Below are 26,061 nucleotides of genomic sequence, written 5' to 3' on the forward strand. Positions count from 1 at the left end.
TCACCTTTTAAAATCAAAGTTTTAATTGACTTGCATGGTAATTGATTTTTTGTCAGTTATGCTAAATGTATTGGAAAAATGAAATCTATCGCTTTGACAGTCCATAAGAACCGTGGTTTACCTGATAATAGGCCTGCATAGAGAATTGCAACATGACCAATGGTGGGATAAGGTCTGCTGTTGCTCCGCCCCGGTTTCTCATATGAAAACCTCAGACTTTTATGAATCTTGATTCACTCGTCTTCATACTAGAGACGCAGTGAGTGTCGCCGCTTTGTTTCAAAGACGCCACCGTTCATTTAAACTTTCTCTAGGTTTCCTTAATCTGCAACAATGATGCTGGCAGTGATGTTCGCGTTCACATTGCCAGGCTATCTAGATGCGATTCACGGGATGTATTCTTTTGAGCAACCTGAGCTTTATCAGAAAAAAAGCAATTGCAAACCAATACCCGCAAGCCTTCATTTGTGCCATGATATTGAATATACGGAGATGCGGCTGCCCAATCTTCTCGGGCACGAAACCATGAACGAAGTGTTGCAACAGGCGGCATCTTGGATCCCCTTGGTTCAAAAACAGTGTAACCCGGACACGAAGAAGTTTCTTTGCTCACTATTTGCCCCGGTGTGCCTGGATGAATTGGACGAGCCGATTCAACCTTGCAGGTCGTTATGTGAGAACGTTAAAATCGGATGCGCGCCGGTGATGGCTGCGTTTGGGTACCCGTGGCCGGAGATGCTGGAATGCGGTCGTTTCCCTCTGGACAACGATCTGTGCATACCACCCGCTGGGGTCGATAACTTGGCACCAGTCACTAAAGAAGGTAAGGAGTTCAAGAATGATTTGTAACGTTTTTAAAAAGAAATTCTGACGCTTTTACTAAAACTCATGCATGACAAGGTTTTGCTGCAGTCTCTTTATAATGTAATTTTTGGTGTACAGTAAACAGTGCAGTGCAGTCTTTATTACTGCACTGGGGGAGGGGGAGGATGTACTTTTATAACCTTAAGGTTTAGAACAGTTTTTAATAGAAGTGGATTGCTCTCTTTCTAGTGCCAAAGGTATGTGATGCCTGCAAAGAGAAGATAGAGGATGACAACGAAATAGTTGACAGTTTTTGCAAAAATGATTTTGGTAAGTCTTTATGAAACTACAACTACCACAAAAGTATGTCAATAAGAACGTATCCTGCATGTTTTTTTTTTATTAACTTAAAAATATGTATGTAAAACCAAAGGCTTTTAGCTGAATTCACCCTGATTTAAGTGTAACAATAAAAGTAACCTCAGATGTGCACCGATTCCCACTGTACCAAACCTTCTGCCCCTTGCTTCCTAGCTTTGAAGATCAAGGTAAAGGAGATCTCCTACATGAATGGCGACACGAAGATCGTGCCAGAGAACAAGAGCAAAACCATATACAAGCTGAATGGCGTCACCGAGCGGGACCTTCGCAAGACGGCACTGTGGCTTAAAGATGGCCTGCAGTGTGTGTGCGATGAGATGAATGACATTGATGCCGCGTACTTCGTGATGGGCCAGAAACTGGATGGCAACCTGGTGATCACGTCGCTGAAACGCTGGCAGAAGGGTCAACGTGAGTTCAAGCGCATCTCCCGCAGCATCCGCAAGCTGCAGTGCTAAGGAGGAGGAGGAGGAGGAGGAGGAGGAGGAGGAAGAGGGCTCACTCAAAGGTCCAGTCAACTATGCCTGAGACTCTCCAGAGCTGGTGTCACTGTCTCTGAAGTTAAACCCAAAAAACCTCAGTGCTTACAATGTATCACTACAGAGTCTAAGTAATAGTGTGTGGGCCTATTTTTTCCTCTGTTACAAATTAAGGGTTAGGTATGCACTACTAGTGATTGTCCAATGAAGAATCCATAATTGAAAGGGTAAACCAAATCTGGATTTACTTTGTGTCCAGAGAACTGGCCCATTACTTTCTAAATATGGTCCTCCTTTAATACAATAGAGTGCAGCTCAAGTGTCAGATTTCTCCTTTCTCTGCTTCTTTAGCTAACAGCGTCTCTTTTGGATACCTTTTGGATACTGGTATGCACAGACGCTCCTACTATCATACACATTCTCCCCTATTACACTTGAGATTCTGTATAGAAATTATGAATATTTACAGCCTTATCTTCCCTGCTGAGATCACATCTCTCTAAAGATATTATGTCCAAAATAGGCCTTAAAGGGTGCAAATGAATGGCTTCTCTGGATCCAGTACATAAATCAAATGAAATGTTTTAGATGGTTGGTTGCCAAACCCCATGGATGAATTAGACTGGGAATGTGGTTGTATAACAAGCAGCAAGATACAGGTCAGTTGCAAAATGTAAGTTGCAAAATGTCTGTTTATTATGGGCACTGCCACCCAAGACCTAGAGTCCTTTTGTTGCACACTTGCATTCCCATAGGAAAGTTATTACTGATTAACACTACAGATTGCTATATTTCAGTTATGAATGGTTTGCATGGCTTTTTCTAACTGCAGTGGAGCATTAATGAGTGTTTTTGTGTGTGTATTTTTTCTACAAATACTTTTTATCAGTGCAGTGAGAGATAGCTGGCTATATTCTCAGTGTGTGAAGAAAGATTATCCTCTTTTAAACCATTTGAGTGTGACTCTGAGCTTTTGGTTGAAAACTTTGCCCTTACCTTGACTAGATCAAGACACTTATAATTCAGACCCAAAGTGCATGAATTTAACTGGTTTTCAGTGTTTTTACCTTCTCTGCTGAGCCTATTTGTTGCACTGTTACCATGTAATGTCCTTTAAACCACAATCAGTGATTGTCTAATATATGCTTTTTCCTGTCTTTGTCAGTTATAACAGTAGTGTTACACAATGCAGGTCTGTTTCTCATTATTGCCTACTTTCATGGCTCTGTGCGGTGCTACCATTCTTTGGCCCTGTGAACTCACTGCGTTGGAGTGTTCATGTGACATCAAAAGCTCACAATCACGGGCTTCTTTCTGGTGAGTCGTTAAAACAGCGCCAGCTCAATTGACCGAGCATTTTATTGTGTCAAGGTTTGTTACAGCACTCACTTTCATCATCAATTCCCATTTTGTGACACTGTAAATAGCCTGATGTTTATTCTTGTATATAGTTTTAGGGGCAACAAATTAAAAGTCAGTCAAGATTTTTGTGAATCAAAAACATTTTTAGCATTCATCACAATAACATTGTATTGTTGATCTTATTAGGCTATAGCACAATTAAAAGAGTACTAGTACATTTATTTTCATGCACTACTATGTTATGTAATTTTATAATGCTTTAGTTTGTGTAGTTATGCAAACTTTCACACACAATTCAATAAATAAATAAACAGATTAATGCAAAATGATTTGCGTGTTTTATATTCAGAAGACCTACAATTTGATTTGTGGAGCAATATTTTCTAAAGATCTGCAGTCCATTGGAATTTGAAAGGAACTGATTAAATGGTTGTTTCTTTAATGACTTATGGGAGCTATTCCTAACATATGCCTGAGGGCCAAAGTGAGTTAAGCCTTTCCCATAGTTTGACACAGCCTAATATCCACAGTTTTGGTTCATCTAATTTGGAAAAAGTTGAAGCAAACGAATGTGATACTTGATGTTTATTTCAGTAGTTTCACTGAAATAACAAAATAATGAGTGGCCAACCAAAAGGGGAAAAATTATGAGTCATTTTAACAATGCAGGAGTGACAGGCTACTATGGTAATACCGGTAAATTCACTACCTACAGTGCAATTCAACCAAAATCCCAACACCAGTAACTTCAACATCACATTAGTAGTAGCATTAGACTATTTATAAGACTTTAGTAAAATATTTTGTGGCATGCAAAACTGATAGTTGCAAATAAATTTAATTGTACTTGTATAATGACAATAAAAATCACTTCATACATTCTTTGTGATTTTTGGATTTTAGCATACCCTACAGATCAAATTTTAATTTATCCCCAATTTATCATCACCACTTTTAAAGTGCTGAAAAAAATGTGGAGGGTAACCAATGTTTTTGAGTAATACTCAGGGATTTAAATAAACATTTCTCATGGACTTGATTTATTAAAGTACATAAGATATGCAATTCTGCTTTGCTTTAGCAGAAAAATAAACCCTGTAATTTGTTTCATTCTCATTTCCACTGTGGTACTGCTCTATATACAGATATACTCAGATAAACTCAGTAATACTTATGAGACATCTGCAGCAGTGTCTGTCTCAGAGCTGCACTGTAGTAATGTACATAATGTGAAGAACCCTCTATAAGTCCAGAACAGCAGTAGTATGCTAATGATTTGGACAGAATGAAGCTCTGCTATGTATGTCTTGATACATTGTTTTCATACCAAGCTTTACACAAAGCATGTCTTTTGAGTAAGCATTGTGACTAAAATAATTTACTGAATGTTCAAGCGTGCAAACATTTGTTTCTTTATTGCCTTGCATTTTCTTCTTTTTTTCTAAACATATTAACATTTAAAATGGTTAAATTACATATATTTTAGTCTGCATACAATCCTTCCTTGTGTACGCTATAGACTGTGTAAGATGGACGTAAGATGCTGGCGGGAACAGCATAAACGGAAGGACATATTCAAGTGGCAGCGATCATACAGATACAGACAGACAAGCAAGTAGTGGCAAAGCAACCAGGCCTAGTGATAGCATCTAAGAGGCGGAAAATAACGGGAAATATAATTGGCACCATGAAGTGACTGAAATATGCAAAAAAAGGAATAAGAAATTTTCAGAACTCAATTCACTGATGACAGTTCAAGGATAGACAGAGTCATTCAGTGACTGACCTCTATGGCCCAAATTAAACCTGTCGGCAAGTTTTAGGTGGTGCAGCAGTGTTATGGCATGGATACTGGAGCTGCCAAGATGCACAGATGTCGGTTCAGCAGTAGGACACTTTTGGTGAAGCATCTCATAGACACCTTATAAGTAAATCTCACGTAGACTTTTTTGCTGTCTGACCTCAAACATATATCAGTAGGAGTCAGATTTAGGAAAAAAAATATCTTAGTAAGCATAAGATGTGCTAATTTTTGCAAGGGAGATAAATAATTTTAATTTTAGAATTAGTGTTCAATTTAAGAGCACAATATGCCATCTAGTGGTTGACTATGGCGAGCAGTTTTAGAATTAGGTGAGCAGTTATAGAATTAGGATTTTCAATCAACTAAGACTTTTTATAACATTCAAGTTCAAGTTCAAGTTCAAGTTCAAGTTCGGTTTATTCGTCACATACATAGTCATACACAGTATAACTCGCAGTGAAATGGTGGAGAGTGCTCTGTCCAAACTGAGGAAGAGAAACAGGGGTGCATATAGAAAAATATATATGCAGATAAACATATATATTCTATGTATACATTCATACATATAATTAATTGCTCATAAAAAATGAAGTATGTAATAAAATTACATATATACAAGCTTATACTGTTTAAAGAATAGATAATCATACATAACTGGTTTCATGTAGCCTACATTCACAGATGTGCCTCCAGCAATAAACTAACAAACTAATAGTATCTTGTACAGTGGAATGTTCATCTTCACCCAGCGTGCATTACTTCTTGCAACCACAAGAGGGTGCTTGTGTGTTCTCCTTGCGTCCGTCGTTTAAGAACGGGGCCGTCCTCTTCCGGGTGTATTTGAAACGACTTTATTGAACTGAATTTCAGGGACCCAACGGGTGCCGAGTGATATCTTCAGTGGGTCACTTCTAGCAAACTAACCTTTAAATGACAACAGCCACACGACAATAAAGCGAAGAGCAGTATCGTTAGGCACCGTTTGCAGGTAAGTCACCGCGCTACGGAAACCATCTGTTGCACGGCCGTTTAGGACGGCAGATACGACGGCTCTAGCATGAAGCTACGGCTCATTTGTTTTGTCACTATTGTGTGACAAAAATGTTTGGGAAAGTTTGTTTTGTTTTTTTTGACAGGGCGTGACAATTTTATGAGTTTTATGTTTTTAGCAACAATTAAATTCTAACAATCTCTGACCACCAATGGTTCTATGGTCAGGAAAGTTGAGAGCAGACACATTTCTTGGGTAGGTTATAAAGTAAAATAGTCCACTGGTGTATGGACGTGGATACTGTAACTCCTACCCGTTGACAGCTGTTTCCGTGTAGAAAGTCGCGAACTTAATCGGTTTTGCGGGCGCAACTCGGTAAACAGAATGTAGCAACAAGCCGTTATGAATAATTAAAGAAATATATGCTTCGTTTTGTGTCGTTTGGCTGGAAGGACGAGCTCATCGTCTAATTCTTGGATACTTGAATATCGTTTACGTGTCCATGACATTTAACCCAGCGTTTCATTATTCTTAAAGGAGCCGTCTACATTCTTCTTGTCAACACTTGTCAAATTATTTTCCTTTACTCCGTGTTCATTTAATAAAGAACTGTTTGACATCGATAGTTCTCTGTTTTCACTGATCGTTACAGTATCTTATGCTGTGCATAATCTCGCACAATCTCGCACTTCCTTTTTCATGACCTCACAGGTCCTTTCATAATCCAAGTGGGCCAGAATCCAGATCGCCCCATTCTTGTAAAGTAGGGCATGCTGTTTCTCAACTAGCAATGTAACGGTACGATATGATATGATACGATACGGTACGGTAGGATTTTATTTGCGATTTCATAGAGGTGCTCTACAGATGTTGAACCATGAGTGTTTTGTTGCTATTTTTGAACGTGGAGTGTGTTTTTAATTTATTTATTTATTTTGATGTCGGTAATGTTTTAGCTCAGTTCTTTACTCTTCACAAAACCCGCTCCAGCATACTTTAGCACCAAGTTAGAAAGTGATCAATGGCTTTGTAACTGGAGCGTATTTTTACTTTCATCAAAGCTCAGCAGACAAATGAAGTGAGCTTTCGTGCTGTTTCAAATGTTACTTCATATGTTCTGTTATGATCTACTTTGATCTCATTTTAACCTGTGAACAGTCATCAATTCTGTATTACTTGGAATTGTATGTGTGCTCATTTGCACTTTCGAAACTTACTGTTTCTTCTTATTAAGCAGATCATGGATACATCATTGAGACCTTACCTATTGTCTCTGAGTATAGCATACATTAACACGACACTGAAATCTACTGTACAATGGTATGTAGGTGTCTGCTTTATGCAGCCATGCTGTACATCAGTAAACTGATGAGACTTAAAAGTAGTTTAAAGTATTTCTAGAATGGTATTTGCTGTGTAATGCACAAAGGAGGTACTGTGTGTGACTTTGTGTTAAATACCGCTTGTGGGTTGGGTGATTTCATAATGCTCCTGAAAAGACTTGCCTTCCTCTCCCATTGCACAGAAAAATCCATTGGGTTTGCCAAGCTATTCATCCTAAATCTGTGGAGAAGACTCTGAAATTGCCCTGTTACCCCAGGCCTTAGTGGCAACTCCAGCTATAATAGGAGAGACGATTCAACTGGTCCAGGATCAGCAAAACAGCACCAGGAACTACATCTTCACTCAGCCTATCTACATTTGCTTGCTGGCATGTCAATAGCTAGTTTTAAGCCCGAGCAGGATGTTACAGAGGAAAGCCAATCGGGCCCCAAGATGGAGGTTGCAAAAAATACCAAGTCTCTCGGCCAATTGGAAGATGCCTCAGCAGGTCTCAGCAACGATGCACACTTGACAGAGATTGATATAAATGACACCCACGAAACTAGAAACCTTGACCATTATCTTGAGGACAAGGATGAAGAAGATGAGAATGTCAGCAATGCCCATGATGACGATCATAACGGAGTTTATAAAGACACTGAGGATGAGGCTAATTTAAGCACAGCTAGTTGTGAAAAGGACACCCAGACCAACATGAAGGTGATGTGAACAGCCGCCGTGGCTTAGTTGGGTTCCTGTCTGCAACCTCTGCTCTATCTCCTCCATGCCGCTATAATTTCAGACAGGAGACAATCACACCCACAATTTTGTCAAATGCTTCCATTGAATGCCTCTGATTTGGGGCACTTCCTGAACTTCTAGCAGCATTTGCTCTAGCAAAGCTCACAATCAAACCAGGTCTGTCCTAGGACCATGCAGCTAAATTATTGTTAAATAAAATGCTAATGTTGACCTGTACCTTTAATTAACTGAAACATTGTTTATTAGTATGCCTTCTGAATTGCAGTTAGGCTAACCAGGACTTCTCATCAAAGGAATCTCAGTGTTTGTCCTATGAGGACATTCACCTATCCATTATGTCCCTCATATCCCTTATTGCAGTGGTATTCTAATCTGGACCTCCAATCCAAATCTGGTCTTGGATTTGTAATCCCTTGTAGTTGATTAAATGATTCTTGTAACTGGTTGACCACTTTATCACACCTGACTCCTAGAAAAAGGGAAGGCAGAACATCTGACCTATCCCTTGAGGACTGAGATTTGAATATGTTTAAATGCAATTAGCACAATTATAGTGTCATAATGATTAGAACAGCCACAGCTCACATTGTCAAAATTGTGCAGGTCTTCAGCCTCTTGCTTTCTGCTTCTTTTGATTTTTATTAATTTAAATTTGGCCAAGCTCCTTTGCTTCTTGTGGGTGTTTCCGGACTTGCTTATGATTTGGGCTGTGGTCATATTATGGTATGTGATTACGGTGTGATTAGAAAAATATTTAGTTATTCTAGTTCTGGGTTCTTTCTCTGGGGTCTTTGTAGTAAAGTTACTAAATAATTAATATAATTTGTCAAACTGTATCATGCCTTTAGATCCAAACCTTTTTTATTTAATGCAAACACATACATTTTCATTCAATTTTCATATTCAATTATGAGACTGTCTGGATTTAGTTTTTTATTTTTATTTTGTGTGTCTGTCTGTGTGTCTGTCTGTGTGTCTGTCTGTGTGTCTGTCTGTCTGTCTGTCTGTCTGTCTGTCTGTCTGTCTGACAGCCTCACTTATTTTCATTATTATGCAGACCTCATACCACAGTGGCTGTGCTCACCGTTGCAGGGCCTCTCCCATGTCAATAGCTGCCACACTCAGTCGTGGACTCTCGTGAAGAGAGCAGCCTGACCCTTAGCTCTGTGGACTATAGGACACTCGACCTGTGCTTGTTCACAGACAGCCTTATAAACACTCTCTTTGGCCCAATTGCTAGGGTTTATCACAGCTTGAAAATACCCTTAAGACCAGGTTCACTAAAGGCAGTAGCTCTTGGTAAACAGGTTAGCATGTGGGGCTCTCTGTGCAAACGCAGAAATACAGCATCAGACTGCGGCACCTGTTTACGTTGCAAAAATGTTGGTTGCTATTTTTATGACTGGCAGGAGAAGCACTAATCTGGTTGAGAGCAGCGCAATTACAAAGAGGTTGTGTTAGACTGAATACATGATCATCAGGTGTGGTTAACCATGCCGCCACAGTATCCAATCAGATTCCTCTTGTTCCTTTTTAAAGCCGGGCATGAGCCAGCGACAAAGTGCAGTGACAATTCCACTGAGCATGCAGGAACGACAGTGCCAACAGACATACTTCACCATTGGCAAAATGTTTGGCTCTCAATGATACTTTATTATTATTATTATTATTATTATTATTATTATTATTATTCAATGTGATAAGAACAAAATAAACATATTTGTGATGTGACTAATAATTTAAATGATAGAATTTTCAGTGCATAATGACAGACCAATTGTTTGATTCACATTAATTAGTCACAGTGGAATTGTTTTTCCTTATAAAAAAACCCAAAAAGACTCTCCAAACAGTTGCATGTAGTTAATTGGGATATATTGTTCATAGCCAAAATCCCATTTTGAGAAATTTGATGTGTTTCTAATGCTTGAAATGAGGGAGATACTGTGTTGCATTTGTGCTAAGGGCAGGTCTGCGGAGTCAGTGACCAGTGCCTATCTTTTGACAAAGTGCTTGTCTAGTCTCTGCTTGTGTTACTGGGTTCGTACAAGTGAAGGTATTTTGTAAGAGTTAATTGCCTTAAATCAGGGACTTCATCATGGCAAACAAAAGTGCTTTACTTTTGTAACTTGACTCTTGTATTTGCTCACTTGCTCATTTGTAAAGAAGTGTCCAACTGGCTAGCAATGTGGCATTAGAATAAAAATTCCTGTAGGGTTTTGAGCATCCCCAACCTTCATTTACCCTTCACTAATTACAAAGCACAAATACACAGGCTGTGTGTGTCTTTGTGAACGTGCCAGCAAAGCTGATTAAGGAACGAAAAGCACACTAAATGTACTACCAGAATAAATTTGCATTGCAGCACTGCAGTGGTACTGGAATATTACTATACACTGGCTCAGCAGTTAATAGGGGAGCAGATAACCATCTCTTTCTCCTGGCTGATCAGGTTGCTGTCGCACCCTCTCCCTTTCTTCATGCGTCGCCAAGCAACTGAACTCCAGGGCTTTCTTGGCCTTGTTTTACAGCATTCAGCCATCCAGTTTTGCTCACTGGTTTTGTTCTCTTTGGCTAGTCAGTGCCATAAGAATTCAACAAGACCCATCTATGGATTCCAAATTCTGGAGTTCCAAAAGGTTTATATGAACACACTTAACCAGCAAGGGACAGCAACATGGCTCAAATCTGCTGCTGATCCCTCTCGTATGGGTCAAGAAGGGTGACTGCAATTGTCATATTCATCCATTAGAACGTTTAGAGATGCTAACCTCCTGACATGATGGCATTGGATGGCTTTGAAAGATTCATGTGACCTGTTATGGGACACCACATTCTGCTTTCACCTGCCAGATTCCCACAAGCGTGGATGGACTTGGAAACTTCACAGTGGCGCTCGCTAAGTCTCGGATTTAATTTATTTTTCTAACGTCACTGTTTTGATGTATTGGATTGTAAAATCGAGGTCTAACTTATTTATTGGTGCAGCTTAAATGTAATTCCTGCACTTACTGAAGGTTTAAATCACAATTTTCAAAGCACTCTACACTGCTTTTGTAAAAACGAGTTGAAACATTTTCTTTAGGCTGTGGTCACAACTGTCCAGCGGAATATACACTGTGACGTCGCAGGTTCGTATTTCCAATCTGTTGGGCTGCGTTTGCGTGGCTTTACAGGAGCCATTTAAATTTAGATGCCAGTGTGTCTGCCTCTGGGTTGTCTGATGATCCGTTTGCACCATCGCCTGTCTTCTCTGAGCGTTTCATTCTTGGTGTGCAGTCTTCTTAACAGCTCTGTCACCTTGTTACAATGCCACAAGCACAATGCTCGAACTCATCATCAAAGGCGCTATATGTATCTCAGCCTCTCTCGTGTTTGACTGCTGCTCTCTGTGAACCATCAGGCTATCCTCAGTTTCGGAAGGGATGCAGATCAGATCTGCTTAGATGGCTCTGATTTTTTTTGCCTTTAAGCGGTGCACTGAAGCAGGTGGCTGTATTCTGTTGGTGCTGCAAATAACGTACTGTAATGTAATGAATCTGTTTGGTGTCATTATTGATGCTGTCCTTGAAAGCAAAGCATTCAGGACAAAGTCAAATCTTGTACAAAATTATTTATTTGTTATTTTTAATTTTTTTTTAATTATTATTTTATTTTTTGCAGGTGACTTTTTTAACTGCCCTTTTATTCCATCTTCCATATAGCAGTTACAATGTATAATATACAAAATACAATTTGGTATGCCATTATATCTCATCTCATAGCAATGTACCCTACAAATACAGCGGTTAATGTTTTGGGGTTTTTTTTATTACTATTGTCAAACAGCATGAATGATGTAGTGTTGTAGTACAAAAATGGCCCTCTTTCGTCATAAATAATGAATTGTGTGGCAGGTGGTAGCTTTGGTTAGCGATACCCAATGTTTGTGGAGTTCACATACAAGAGGCAGTCTCAATAAGAAAATGCATGTGGGCTACACCACTACTGCTCAGAAGACTATTACATGTTACATTGACTTCCATTTGAGCCCTTTCCAGGTTTGGTACCTCTGATGTAAGATGATCTTATGAGATATCATAAACATCTTGACATAGAAAGAATGACCTTTGTTTTATTCATATTTGTAACCAGTTATCTATATGGGTCCATTTGGCATGGCAATTTGTTTGTTATCTATACGAGTCTATAAATAAGCAGTGCAATAAGCTAAATGACTGAAGATAGCATTGGGTATTGCCAGGTACAGTCAAGCTGTCATAGTACGATAAAATACAGGACCACATGATGAGTAGAAGGAAATGCTTTTTGTACAAAGGAGCAACACACATGCGACTGAACACAGGTGCATTTTGTTAAAAGAAGAAAAGGCTAACCAGAGGAAACCACACTCAAATTGCATGCATAAATACACATGCATTCCAGTGGATGCATGTGTATAAAAAGACGTGTTATGGATATGGACAGGGGCGGGAAAGCCAGAGGTAAACATTCATGGCTTAGCCCCAGCCTTGGGGGCATTTTAATTTTTTTAATAAACAGTTGTTGTTTTTTTTTTTTTTTACTTAAATTATATTAACTATCAGGACAGTAACTTTTGTTGGCTTAAAATAAGGATAACATTGTCATATATCAAGCTCATCACATTCATAACAGTACAGTATTCTAAAATAACTTCACACCTGTTAAACGTTATTCCAGGTTACTTGGCATTTCTGTCCTTAGAACAGCCAAAAACACCACGAACATTTGGCATTTTCAACTATTTGAACCTGTTGGCAAGGGTGACTCCTCTCAAAAATGTTCTTATGTTTGTAGTTAGCTAACAGACTACTTTCAAGTTTGCTCACTGAGGTGGCAGACTGAAGTACACACAAGACACCACCACCATGACAATGGTGCAGACAGAGAGACTGAGAGAAAATGACAAAGTTTAATCATTAAAAAACAAAACGAAAGCAACAAGAAAATACCTATGGATATGGAGAGCCTGCTGGTGAATGACGTCTCTGGGTGTGATCTAGAATAAAAGTTGAGCTTCTCAGATACATGCACTTTGAGTGACATGGGGAAGGGACAACGTAAATACAGTAACCAGTGCTGCCTAGAATTTCCAATGCATGCTGCACCCAGAAGAATGAAAGTGTGTATTTTGTGTTCGCTCAGTGGTAGCTCAGCGGTTAAGGTACTTGAGTTGTAATCGGATGGTTCCGAATGGCCCCACCACTGCCAAGTTGCCACTGTTGGGCCCCTGAGCAAGAACCTTAACCCTCAGTTGCTCAAGTTGTACGCACTCATAATTGTAAGTCGCTTTGGCTAAAAGCGTCAGCTAAATGCCATAAATGTAAATGTGTTGATAGGCACCATCTGTAAACCTTCTAGCTTTTGTCACCATATGCTCTATTAGAAGCGCTTATCTATTTATTTACATTTTTTTTGTTTGATGTTTTGTTAGAGACTGTAGCTTATCTTGACATCAGCAGTTGGTTTCTGACAACACAGCCATCGTCGGCTGGGTATTTTAAGGTGGAAGACAACGCTCAACCATGTATTAAAACCTTCGGTAACGCTGCTGTAACATTCATACCAGTATAGCAACCACTTACTTGTCACTACCATGTTAGTACTATGTTATTATCATGCCAGGTCAGCGACACTGTTGAGAATGAGCCAGCGCCTAAATAACATCTGGTAAGCAGTAGTCCAGAATTCAGTCAGTTATGAACTCCAATAAGATGATATAGGTGTAACTAATAAATTGGTCAATGCATATAATCTTAAAGATAATCTTTTTCAAACTTTTTTTTTTTTTTTTTGTCCTCACCATTTGCCTCCTGGGTATACCAAGCTTGCCAAATTACATCATCTGTCGAGATATGAAACAGATCATGTTGCCTGTGTCCAAAACAAGGAAACGCTCTTTGTCCAAGCTAGAAAGAGCACAGCGGTTCAGAAACACTTCCTTTCAGTGTCACCTAAAGATTAAACAGAAATATGAAACTTTCTTTTTCTGTGTAAGTGAACAAAAATGTTAAGGGTTCTTACTGTGTTCATCCTAGAAGAAGATCCCAGGTTTCATGAGCATGTGTCATTTTTATCTTGCCATTGCCAGGGAGTTATACACAAAGCAGGAATTCTCAGTACACAGTATAGCTAATGTCCAATGTGTAGATTGTCCAATAAGATGGCCCTCACATGCCCTCCTACTGGGCAGTCTTGACCTTTGACTTAAGTTAAGTATCTGGCTATCTGGTTAATCCTACTTTTGTCAAGTACTAATCCTAATCAGCAAGTGTTCAGTCTGGTCATAGAGAGGCAGCGGAGTTTTGGCACTCTCTTTCAACCTGGCTTCTCCCTTTTTACTGATCACATTTCCATGGAAACAAGTGGCTGCCACTTATGGTGTTTCCATGGTTGGACTCTGTGGTTTATTTTTATCTGCTCAAGAAAATAGCAGGTCATTGGGCCGTTGTTTGTTTGTTGTTGTAAAATAGTAATCATTTGGATATTAGCCTGAGTTTTAGTGTTGAAGGAGAGGCTGTGTGCATGCGCGTGTGTGTGTGCATGCGCGCGCGTGTGTGTGTGTGTGTGTGTGTGTGTGTGTCTCTTTTTTGTCTTTGTGTTCCATCATGTTCTATCAAGGATCTGGTGACGCAGCAGTGAAATGTTGCGCTTATTTGCTGGCTAACTGAAGTTCATTTGAATTCAATGGCAGTGTCTGATTGCAAATCCACAGTTATGTAAGATACTTTTAGGTGTGTCACAAGGTAAATTTCCCTGAATGTAACCCCCCCCCCCCCCCCAAAAAAAAGGTCTCAGTTTATTTGACCTTTAACCCCATGTGTGTATAGGTGGCTATGGCAAAGGAGACCCAAAGAAGCCCAGCTGCTGAACTGTCAGTCACCAGCAATGGAGACGCTGACACAAGTCATGAAGAAGTGTTTCAGCAGGTAGGAGAATGGCACTTGCCAGTGTTCTTTGCTACACCTTGGCTTCATACCATGAACTTGCCATGTTGCAGATGTTCAAGAATTTAACTCTGAGGTTGTTAAACCCAGTTCTCATATGATAAATGGCATGGATCTTTTTATAGAATTGTGCAATGCCATATATTCCCTTTACTTTACAGTTTAAAATGTGTTTCAGAGAGTCAGATTGCTTGTGTATTCTCTACTCATTGGGAGGCACTTGTTGCATACTAGCATCATAAAATCTGCGTTGTAATGGTCCATCAAATAATGTGTTTCTGCAGTGAATATTTTACATGCCTGTAGAACTGGACAGCTGTTGGCACGTGATTTGGCCATGTGACTAACCTCGTCAAAAGCTAGTATTATCCCTCCACCTACAGGCGCACAGACTGTGTACTGTAGTAGAACTGTTGAAGCACATTCACCGTAGTTTTTTTCATAAATGCTTTGTTGTTGTTGTTGTTTCATTATTGGATATGTAACTCGCTGAGATTTCATTGAGAGCTGACACTATGAAATCTGTGGATCAGCGGTGGCTACTGTTAGCAACATGGCTCTGCTGGGATCGAGTGGTGGCATTCAAACTAGCAGCACATGATGGCCACAGCTTCCCTGTGATAACTGGGTTCTATTTTAAGGCTCTTTATCCGTAAGACTGGGTGCCTGCTGGAGCTATTGACTCCCCACTGACTGGCCTTCTGCTTCCCATCCACTGCATCAGCTATCTGATCAAGGAGCAGTTCTGCACTCTAAAAAGTGCAAGGCCAGACCTGAGCCTTCATCTTAACACTGATCACAGATAGACTATAAATTATAAATTATGTTCAGAGCACATTCAAAACTCTGGGATGATCTTGCGGTTTTTCCAAATATAGTCAAACATGCAGTTCATACCAGTGGCCTTTCTGCTGTGGTTTGCTTATTCACTCTTGGGGGAAGAAGACAGATATATTCAAGAGATATTAAAGAGCCTGACAGTAAATGGATCAGCACAGCCTAAGGCCATAAGACAGTGAGGTCAGAGGAGGCATAAACGAGTGTTTTATTAATCCACATTTATACATGTCGACAGATGATTGGGGGGATTTCTGGTGCTATTACATAATAAAAGATGTCATTGCTAGAACTCATGAAGGAACTATTCAGATTTACTTTGTGTTGGTCTTGATGCAATATTGCCCTCTTGGTTAATTGAGGGCCCTTTTAGGGGTATCAGGTGTTGTGCTATGTGGTTTGTGTGTAAATGTACAATATTTTATCATGGGTTCATAAAATAAAGCTTAAACTTGAACTTAAAGCTTACACTGGTTTAACATTAGTCTTATTTTAATAGCATCAAGGACTGTGCAGAATTTATTTTTATATATAAATGCTGTTAAAAAGGTTGATCTTGAAACAAGTTTGCCATTTTATTTTTTTAAATAAAATATGTAAATATGATACAATATGAGAAATAAAAATGTCAGAGTCCTTGGACTGCAGTGCTGTTTTTGATGCATTACTTTGCTTTGTTTAAAATGATGCAGTTTTTTTTTTTGTGAAGGACTTGTCCCGTGCTGCCTCTGCCGCTGGACCAATCACTTCGCACGCCCACAGTGCACCGGACAGCTACGGAATGACTGAGGGCGTGGTTGCAGTGGGACCATACACAGGTACATAGTTCCCTTCATATCCTGTTTTCAGGTCATGTTGTACATATTAATAAAATATTACCAAATGTGCTATGACTTGAATAATTTTTATTTACAGATTTTTTCTGTGTGATCGTTTATATTCTTATGCAGTTGTTATAGGTTCAGTGAATTAAGACATGTATTTTCACTTTAAAAAAATAAAAACATTCAAGTGCAACGTAGGTTTGCTGGTTTGCTTTTCCCCATTCACAAGCCAATGGACATGGCTTGAATATCCTCTTACCCGAGAGCCTCATTCAGTACGAATCCAGAACCACTTCAATTGTATGGCTATACTTCATGTGCCTCTACGGGCAAGCTACAGAATTATAGGGGCATTTGAATTTGAAAAGCAAGACGTCCTCGTGTCTGTAATGAGCTGCTTGTGATCTATATTCATTCGCTGTCCCCTTTCATTAGCATCTCCCTTGTGCTGCGCATGTGAATAAATTAGTGGACCTGGACCTTGGCAACTGGTCCACTCTTGTACATAATGGTTAGCACCCTCTCTTTCATGACTTGCAAGTCCTGCTACATTTTGAGTATCAGAAACCATGGAGCCGATGTCCTTCCTATAACAGTTTTGTTAATATTTAGTATTTTATTTCTTTATTCCGGTAAATGAACGATTTTTAATTATTTGTACCTTTCTGTCTTTCTGGAGTCAGATACCTATAGAGCTCTTTAAAATGTCTCGCCTGGGATGAGAAACCAGAGTGGTTGGAGAACTCCTGCTTTGCAGGGGCAGTCTGCCCAGAAACCTTTTTTTTCCCCACAGCTGTTTGTTTTCCGTCACTGATGTGAAGAGAGGAAGTGTTTTGAACTGCTTTCCAAGCGAGCAAGCACTTCCAGGCTTCAATTTACCAGGCTTGTCCAAACACATCATCAGTTCAGCCAGAAAATGTGTCCAACTTGCAAGTTCTAATTTCAGAACTGAGAAAACCAGCATTTACACTTATGGAAAAAAAATGCCAATACTCTCCTCATCTCCCCTTATCAGTGACTGACAGTCAAATCAAAATGTGAACATGATTTTCAATGGCAGATAAGCCATAAGCCACCCCCACCCCACCCCACCCCCGCCTTTAATGCTGCTACCGCCCATTTCCAGGGACGAAGAGCCAGCCCACTTCGCCGACTGTAGTGCCCAATCCCGCGGTGGCTAGCCGGCTGGCTCGTGCGGCTAGTGACAGTCAGGTGGAGAAGGAGAAAGGTACGGCGGCCTGCCGCTGACACTCCTCTCCTGACATTCCTCACTCTCCCCTGCTGAAATGCCCGCTGACATGCCTCTCTTGCACTAACCCAATGTCTGCCCCTCTGCTTCCTTCTCTCCTGTTTGTTCAGCCGGCTGTCCGCAATGGCATCTGTTTTTTAAAAACATTACTGTCAGTTGCATGGGGCAAAAGCACTCTTACAATACAAAACAAAACACAGCAACAACAACAAACCCCCCCCCCCACAAAAACTCCATTCCTTTATAGACTATTTTGAATCCTCGTGTAGCTTAATTGACTTGGCATGCATGAAGTGTTTCTTGTGAATTAATTCAAGTTTGGCAGATGTTACACTGAAATACTGATTTTGGGTCATTGCTTTGTTATGGGACAGCTCTGATTTCATGGGTTTTTTGCTCGTGCTCTGTTTGGTGCCATTATCTCCTCTACGCTCTTCTTCTAAGCTGCTCTCTCCTCTCTGAATCTGAAGCAGCACCTTCCCCATCTCTTGACATGGCTAGCCCGATTCCCGTGGCTAAGATAAGCAATGTGATTGTCAGCATTTTAGATCTTCTTACTTGCCCTTGCCCCTCCAGGTGAGCATTAATACTTCGCACTGCTTTAGTTGGCTGCCACTGGGTCTGCTCGTCTCTGCTGTGTTTCTGAAGCACCTTTTGCTGGAAACATTAGTCTGTTTATTTCTTGGAACGCATCTGCTTTGCTACAGGATGTCTCTTCCAGCACCTGATAGCCAGTGCCATATTGCATTACAACTATTAAATAAAACAATTACATTACAGCAATAAACACTTTTCCAGCTTTTAAATATGGCTTTGGGTAGTTTTTAAACAAATCTGCAGAAATGTATGATATGAGACACTTATTTGGGATCACATATTTAGTCCCATGACTTTGCGTCACACTCCAGTGCATTTGTGTCACACCCCTAATGCAGCCCCGTAGAGAAACAATGGACTGAGCTGATCTGAGAACAGGGCAGGGTTAAAGAAGACACTGACTCTTTCAGCCTTTTCCCTACTAAAGCATATCAGATAAATATTCTCTGCATTGTGGCAGAGTATAAATATCCTAAAACAACTGACCTTGATTGCCTAATCTGGGGGTGTGCCCATCACAGCACTTTAGAGATTTAGTGTCCTGTGTAGTTGAGTTCTAACCCTGAACTGCTACACCCGGTCCAGCTAATCAAGGTCTTCGGTGTCCACCATGTGTGTTAGATTAGGCCAGTAGAGTGCCAGAAGTGAGGTTGGACATTCTTTGTCTAAGTGATTTTGCCTTGTTCCACTGGTCACATTGTATCTCAGCAGGGCTGCAAATGTGTGCCAGACATGCATGGGTATGATATCATTTCTTTTTGCCATCATAAGGGGCTAAATATGTTCACAATAGATTTTTAAAAAATCTCTTTTTTCAGGTGTCTGCAGAAAGGTATCGCGAAGTCCTGGTTTTAAAAGTTACTAGAGTAGCTGTTGTAAAGTTTGTATGTTTACTCATTTTATTTTTGTGTGCTAACTCAGTTTGTCTGTAATTCACGGTTATTTTGATCAGGCAGTGCAAGCGGGCAGACACAAAGTGGGGCAGTGGTCCTGGCCGATGACATGAAGAGCCCCGCTCTGGAAAAACTGGAGCTAGTCAGAAAATGGAGCATCAACACATACAAAGTGAGTGACGCCTGTGGCCAAAGTTACTGCGGTAATAGACGGCCTATAAGCCGGGGGGGGGATTAATTAATTAAAAAAACACTTGCACATCTTTTTTTCCCCACATGTGGTTTCTTTGTAAGGGTTTAAAGCTAGAGATTTACATATAAAAGCTTTGCAGTAAAAAGCTTTGCAAAAGATGCAAAAAGATGTGGAAAATCTGATGAATTGGTTTGTCATGGGCCTAGGTGTATGTTAATGGAAAGAGGCAGGACAGGGAAGATCCAGTTAAGCTGAATGACAGACTTACTCTGTGCCACAGATCGTGTTCTTCTTCATTTATTAACCTCTCTCATGAATCCAATTAGGATCTGCATAGTTACTCTCCACTGCCTTCAGGGCATTTGTACACACACACACACAGACACGTACGTCTGAAACCAAGTGTCTGTACAAATGTCCTGGTTTTATCACTTAACTTAAAGCAGTTAGCCAACCTCAGTAATGAGCTCTCATTGGAGCTAATTTGTCATGCAAATGAGAAGCAGTTCATCTTGAATTTGTTTGTTTGATTAATTAGCACTCTAGTTGCTTTGAACGGCTGATAATAACCTACTTTTCCAGAATGTTGCATTATAAGGCTCTTCATTGCTCAAATTTGATTATGCTATACAACATGAGTACATTTTCTACACTATACTCACCACCAACTTTGCCAAAAAAAAGTTTTTATTTTATTATTTATTGTAATTTATTGCAATATTATGTTGTTTTTACAATAACATTTCAGGTCTTGTCTGCTCACACCTGACTCCGTCATGCTGTCAAATTTGGTTTAACCAGCTTTGCCTTGCTTGGGTATTCATCAGCATTGAGGCACGAGTATCCTGCCTGTGCCTTGTCTTTGTGCCATGGTTTTTTATTTTATTTTTTTGTGTGTGTCTGTCTTTGGGAGGTTTCCCCTGCGTGCCTTCACCGTGTGCACTACATTTCCCACAGTGCACCAAGCAGATCCTGTCGGAGAAGCTGGGCCGTGGCTCACGCACTGTAGACCTGGAGCTGGAGGCGCAGATTGAGGTGCTGCGAGACAACAAACGCAAATATGAGCACGTGCTGAAGCTGGCGCAGACACTGGCCAGCCAACTGGCCCAGATGATGCAGACGCAGAGGCAGCTGGGTGACGCCTTCGCCGACCTCAGCCTCAAGTCACCTGAGCTACACGTGAGTATGTGAGGAGGTCCTGCACTTCGGCCCCAAGGAACATGGTAGTTTTTGAGATGGCCGCTAAATCCAATGGAAACCCCCCTCCCCCCCTTGTTTGGGTTCAGGTGACCAAACCTGTGCTGGAGGGCCTCAATGGTTCAACAAAGTATTTTAATACATTCCAGTGTGTTATTTTTGTCTCTCCCATACAGCCCTATCTTATGTTAATTACCTGTCATTCAGGTATGTTAAAACACTTGTTTTGGACATACCTGCTTTAAGTGACCTTTACAAAATCTTACATGGCAGCCTGGTCTTGAGCAATGTGGAACAAACTATTTCTTGTAAAGGTGTATGGTTTGTCGCTTTTTCTTAAAAGGCTTTTCTGACTCAAAAGGTTTAAGAATTATCTGTACACAAAGACCAACTTTTGAAACATTGGTCCCATAATCATTGAAGGAATCCATGGAATAGTGAAATATTTCTGCTTCCCAGACTTTAAGCTTAATAAACCAAGGGTGTGCCGAGATTGAATTTGTAAGTAGAATTTATCCCCTCACAGAATTATTTTGCACTGCTGAGAGTATGTCCATTTGACCCAAGCATAAAAATAGTATTATCATGATATTGTTATCTAGCCTTAGGCCCAAGTCCACACAGTGCCATGAGGAATGGTGTATGGTGTACTTACTAATGCATCATCTGCATGTTGAAGCTACTGTGCATGCATGCGCAGTGTGCAATGAATTTTGTTACATCAGTGACTGCTCAGAGCAGCGGAATGCTGGACTAGAGCTCTCTGTAGACACAGATCTGCAGATCGTGTCGCTTTCTTTATCCCCCCATTTCGCATTGTCATTATTATGAATGTGCTGAGATGAGCGACTCTGTTTCCAGGAGGAGTTTGGCTACAATGCTGAAACTCAGAAGCTACTGTCCAAAAATGGCGAGACGCTTTTAGGTGCCATTCACTTCTTTATTGCCAGCGTGACCACGCTGGTGGACAAGACCATCGAGGATACCATGATTAACATCAAGCAGTATGAGGCAGCCAGGTATGTATCAGAAATTCGTCCTTGGTGGTCTGTTTTCAAATTAAGCCCCTGGACTGCAAAGAGTCAAAAGTCAAATTTATTTATATAGCACTTTTTATATCAGATGTTGTCACAAATCATCTCACAAATCATCAACGGCCGAGTCCAAGCCTTCAGTGAGCAAGCCAGGGGCAACAGAGGCAAGGAAAAACTCCCTAGAGCATGAGGAAAAAACCTTGAGAGGAACCAAGACTCTAAGGGGGGGCCATGCTCCTCTGACCGACAACAGTCGCCACAACAGTAACAATATAGACAATAAGGAGCAGAATAAATAGTGAACGAGAAAGATAACTAATTAATTTTAAAAATGAAAAAATAAGCAATTACTGCCTAGGCTGGTTGTCTAGTCTGGACCCGATGGTGCGCGCATGTCCAAAACCCATCTCGCACGAAAACGTCCATCAAGGGCAACAGAGAAATAGTTGGCTGGGGTGGAGATGTGGTGGGACAGCAGGGGACATCAGGGGGTGGTGGGAGTAGCCATGGCAGCTGAGACGGGTTGAGGCTAAGTAACATCATGACATCAAGGGTAGGTGTACCTCGGCGGAATAGATCATTAGGCATGTCCAGGTACATGGGTGTGTAAATTGGGGAACTATAATGTGCAAAGATAAACTCTGGCAGATCTAGCTATGGCAGCACAGCTCAGACGATGGAGCAAGAAGGAAACACAGGCATGAGGGCACCCTGGAACATCAGCACTCACCCGCTCTCAGTTAAAAAACTTGAGTGACAAAAGAGCGGTGAAGTAATTGCATAGTACGGAGAAGTAACCTGTCACCATGGCGTCGTTCTAATGTAGCCAGCGTAGCTATGCTTCCCAGACTTCTGTGGAGTGGAAAGAAGTCCAAGCCATGTGTCCTGTGCTGCAGGGTTGAGTACGACGCGTATCGCACAGATCTCGAGGAGCTGAACCTGGGCCCACGAGATGCCACCACGCTGCCCAAGATCGAGCAGTCACAGATGCAGTTCCAGATGCACCGTGAGAAATATGAGAAGATGCGCAAAGACGTCTCCATCAAACTCAAGTTCCTGGAGGAGAATAAGGTATTCCTTCAGACAGGGGCATGACTTTGTCAAGACCAAGCCTTCAGCACTGTAGTAGGTGTGACAGACACAACAAAAGTGTTATCAAAAGTTTTTAAAACAATATTTGGCAATTAAACATTTATATTAATGGTGTGGTGGTTTGAGGAGTGTTGACTTTGTAATTAAGCGTTGCCAGTAAAGTGCTGATGAACGCTGTCCACTAAATGGCTCCTCATCCCACTTAGGTGAAGGTTCTTCACAATCAGCTGGTCCTCTTTCACAATGCCATCGCCGCCTACTTCGCCGGCAACCAGCAGCACTTGGAGCAGACGCTCAAGCAGTTCCACATCAAGCTGAAAATGCCCGGAGCGGACGTCCCTTCCTGGCTGGAGGAGCACTGATCGGCGGACCCTCCTTGAAGGCAGGTGGTAAGCTCCAGAAAGAAGAGAAGGCTAGAAGAAGTCCACACACTCCTTACATGAGATGTAAAAAAGTAAAAAAAAAAAAAAAAATCAATTGAAAAAAAAAGGGAACAAAGATAAAAGAAAGCAAGGGAGCGGCCTTTTCTTGCCCTGTCTCCTTTTTCACTTCAGGACACTAAACCTTTCAGGAAATGTAAAGAAGGTTTAGTGGGAGAGGGTTAGCCTAAGAAAGAAATATTTATCTTCTACCATGTTTTCCCTCTTTGAATGGTTGTTTTTGTTTTTGTTTTTAAAGAATGCTACTCTCCTTTTGTTTGGGAGAAGGGAATTTTTTTTTTTTACTTTCGTGGGGAGGAAAAGAGTGGCCTTGAGATGTTCCTTCAAAATCAGCAACCGTGCACTTTGTGGTATAAAACGTAGGACAAATCTAATAGAACATTGCTTATAAGAATAAAGAAGAAGCTCCATGACTGTAACCCAGTACTACATGGGGTCCAAAGGGGGGAAAAAAAACAACAACATAATTTGTAGCCCCATCTTAGGATTTCTCAAGGCCTCTTTCATGTTCACATCATTGTTATTCTGCCTTATCTTACTTACCAGACTAGGTAAAAGTGTGTTCTTTTTGGTCCTCTTAACTTCATATCTCAACATTTTGTCCTGGGTCCCGGGACCAAGAGCGTTCAACAATCTTGTACCACACGCAAACCAAGACTCTGGGAACAAGCCGCCTCCCCCTTCATTCTCTTCCTCCACCTCTCCTCCCCCTTCTGTTCATTACTGGCCTGAAAGATCTCATCTCTCCCCTCCCCCTCCCCACGCCATGGAGAGTTGAAAGCATCCACAATGTTCGCACTCTTCAAGACACACCAACCCACGTTCCACTTCCAGGAGTCCGAGATACTGTCCTGACACCGACAAGTACATGTTACAGTGAGACTTGCTGTCCTGCCATTGGTGGGATTGTGCAGCGTGGAAAATCAAAGACAAAAAAGAAAAATGCTTGATGTTTTGCTTTAAAATTGTCCATGTTTGACATTCATAGGTGACAATTGGGTGAGAAAGGGGGGGAGGGGCTTATCTTTGTAAATGTAATGTGCCTTTCACTCTGTCAGTCATGTGCAGTTTAATCTTGTGTTGGCTCAACACTTGGTCCCACTGCCATGCTATGGAACAACACACACAAATATATGTACAGTACAACTGCACATATTCCATAACAAAAAAGACAATTTCTGTTCACTCCTCTTTTGACTTGTTGGTTGAATTTTTCCGATTTATTTAAATTTTTTGTAACTACTTCTTGTCATAACATTGCATTCCAGACAGTTGCTCAACCAGGAAACTTTTATAGGACATAGAAACCAAATTAAATTGACGTGGACCACTGTGTTTGCACATATGCCTGACTAAGTCTTCTCCTTTTTGAAATTAGTTGTTGTATTGTCTGTTATTGTGTTTCTCTCATTTCTGATGATCTGAACCTTCCAGCACAGCACAATGGTGCACTAGTTCCATATTTCTCTACCATCTGATGCAGATTTTTCTAGTTCAAAATTTGCTCCCAGCACCTTTATAGCCAGAAAAACGACATTTTTAAAGCTCTTGGTCATTATTGTACTCCACTACATAGCACATATGTATTTTTATCAGGTTGGCCTGTGGCTGAGGTTCAAACCATTCTGTTATTTCATAACTGAGGGACAGTGATGTCAAAAGAGCTTCAGCTCCTGACCTAGCTTGTCAGCTTTATTCAGTTATGATTTTTATGTAGCCACTTTTGTTTTTGTGTAACCCTTTAGATCTGTAATGGAAGCACGTTGGTATCTTTGCAAAGTACCCGATGAGAACTGACAAAAGTGGACAGTCATATCTATATATTTGTAACTTCCTGTTTTACTTAGGGAATAAATGATTTTGCCATGGGCATTTTTTTATTAGCAAAGTTGCTAATTGACAGTGCCTGGATGTTGAAAAAGATTTGCAAATGTTGCGCAAGACTTGAGAGGAGAAGAATTAAATGTTTTCCTTCGTAAATTCCCGCGTGGACTGTGCTTTTATTAAATCTGTTGAAGTGTCTTGTTTTTTTCCATTCTTACATACAGTACAGCTAAATCTAAATCTGTTGGTTAGCTTCGGTGTAATCAACTTCCCACAGAGGGCGTTGTTACTCTATATGACAACCACGTAGCCAAATGCCCTTGCCTTCTAAATGATCCAGAAAGTTGCTTTGTTTACTGTAGATGGAATGATTCTCATTTTTGCTTGCGTGAATAGAGACGCGAACATATCCGACTTATCCATGTGAATAAAACAGGGGTTTCACGTTTAGTCTCCCCACCCCCTCAAAACAATCTATTATCCAGAATCTTGTTCAAAACAGAATGCTCGCGTGTTTGTATACATTAATAAACTAACAACCATTATTTCCTTTTACTTGAATCTGCATAAATTGGCTACTTGATCGTCCATATAAGGAGGAGAAGCACGCGTAGGCAGATTTGGTTATTTGCAGAGGCATCAGGGCTTGAATAAGTCCCTGTATTTCTTTTCCAGTGTGGTTAAAGATATTTTGGAGTTCTCTGCTTTTCCTGGAACACAATTCCCCCTCTTTACGCTTAACTATAAACCATACACAAGTCATTCACTCCATTGTTGGCTAATGACATGCTGGCTAATGACGTAACATCCATCATCCATTCACCTTCCCATTTGGTTTAACGGTGATGGGTGGAAATGTTATTTAATCGTGTCGCATTTAATTTGTTGTAGAATTAGACTAGTAAATATATTATGAAAGTCAAAGACATTGCGCAACCAAAAGCCCTACTTAACAGAGGGTAACCGCACAAAGATTTTACACAATCAAAAATCTCTTGAGCTAGTTC

At 40.6% G+C, this 26,061-nt stretch overlaps 2 protein-coding genes across 4 annotated transcripts; both read left to right on the forward strand.

Annotated features, from left to right (window-relative positions):
* Nucleotides 1-250: 250 nt before the first annotated feature.
* Nucleotides 251-3,352, forward strand: sfrp2 (secreted frizzled-related protein 2). Its single transcript, XM_027016534.3, has 3 exons — nucleotides 251-823; nucleotides 1,054-1,134; nucleotides 1,339-3,352. The coding sequence occupies exons 1-3, from the start codon at nucleotides 334-336 to the stop codon at nucleotides 1,641-1,643; spliced, it is 876 nt and encodes a 291-aa protein (XP_026872335.3). The 5' UTR covers nucleotides 251-333; the 3' UTR covers nucleotides 1,644-3,352.
* A 2,300-nt stretch (nucleotides 3,353-5,652) lies between these two features.
* Nucleotides 5,653-25,210, forward strand: arfip1 (ADP-ribosylation factor interacting protein 1 (arfaptin 1)). Of its 3 annotated transcripts, XM_035530172.2 has the most exons (10): nucleotides 5,653-5,818; nucleotides 7,347-7,864; nucleotides 14,758-14,856; nucleotides 16,421-16,529; nucleotides 17,662-17,763; nucleotides 19,334-19,446; nucleotides 20,425-20,646; nucleotides 21,526-21,683; nucleotides 22,595-22,769; nucleotides 22,997-25,210. In XM_035530172.2, the coding sequence occupies exons 2-10, from the start codon at nucleotides 7,535-7,537 to the stop codon at nucleotides 23,150-23,152; spliced, it is 1,464 nt and encodes a 487-aa protein (XP_035386065.1). In that variant the 5' UTR covers nucleotides 5,653-5,818; nucleotides 7,347-7,534; the 3' UTR covers nucleotides 23,153-25,210. The 3 variants fall into 3 exon arrangements, with proteins under 3 accessions (XP_035386065.1, XP_026872358.2, XP_035386067.1); XM_027016557.3 differs by lacking the exon at nucleotides 17,662-17,763 and having other exon boundaries at nucleotides 5,654-5,818; XM_035530174.2 differs by lacking the exon at nucleotides 7,347-7,864 and having other exon boundaries at nucleotides 5,656-5,818.
* Nucleotides 25,211-26,061: the final 851 nt, after the last annotated feature.

This window comes from Electrophorus electricus, chromosome 5, assembly GCF_041902795.1.
Source record: "Electrophorus electricus isolate QZ-2024a chromosome 5, ASM4190279v1, whole genome shotgun sequence".
In the NCBI taxonomy this organism is placed as follows: domain Eukaryota; kingdom Metazoa; phylum Chordata; class Actinopteri; order Gymnotiformes; family Gymnotidae; genus Electrophorus; species Electrophorus electricus.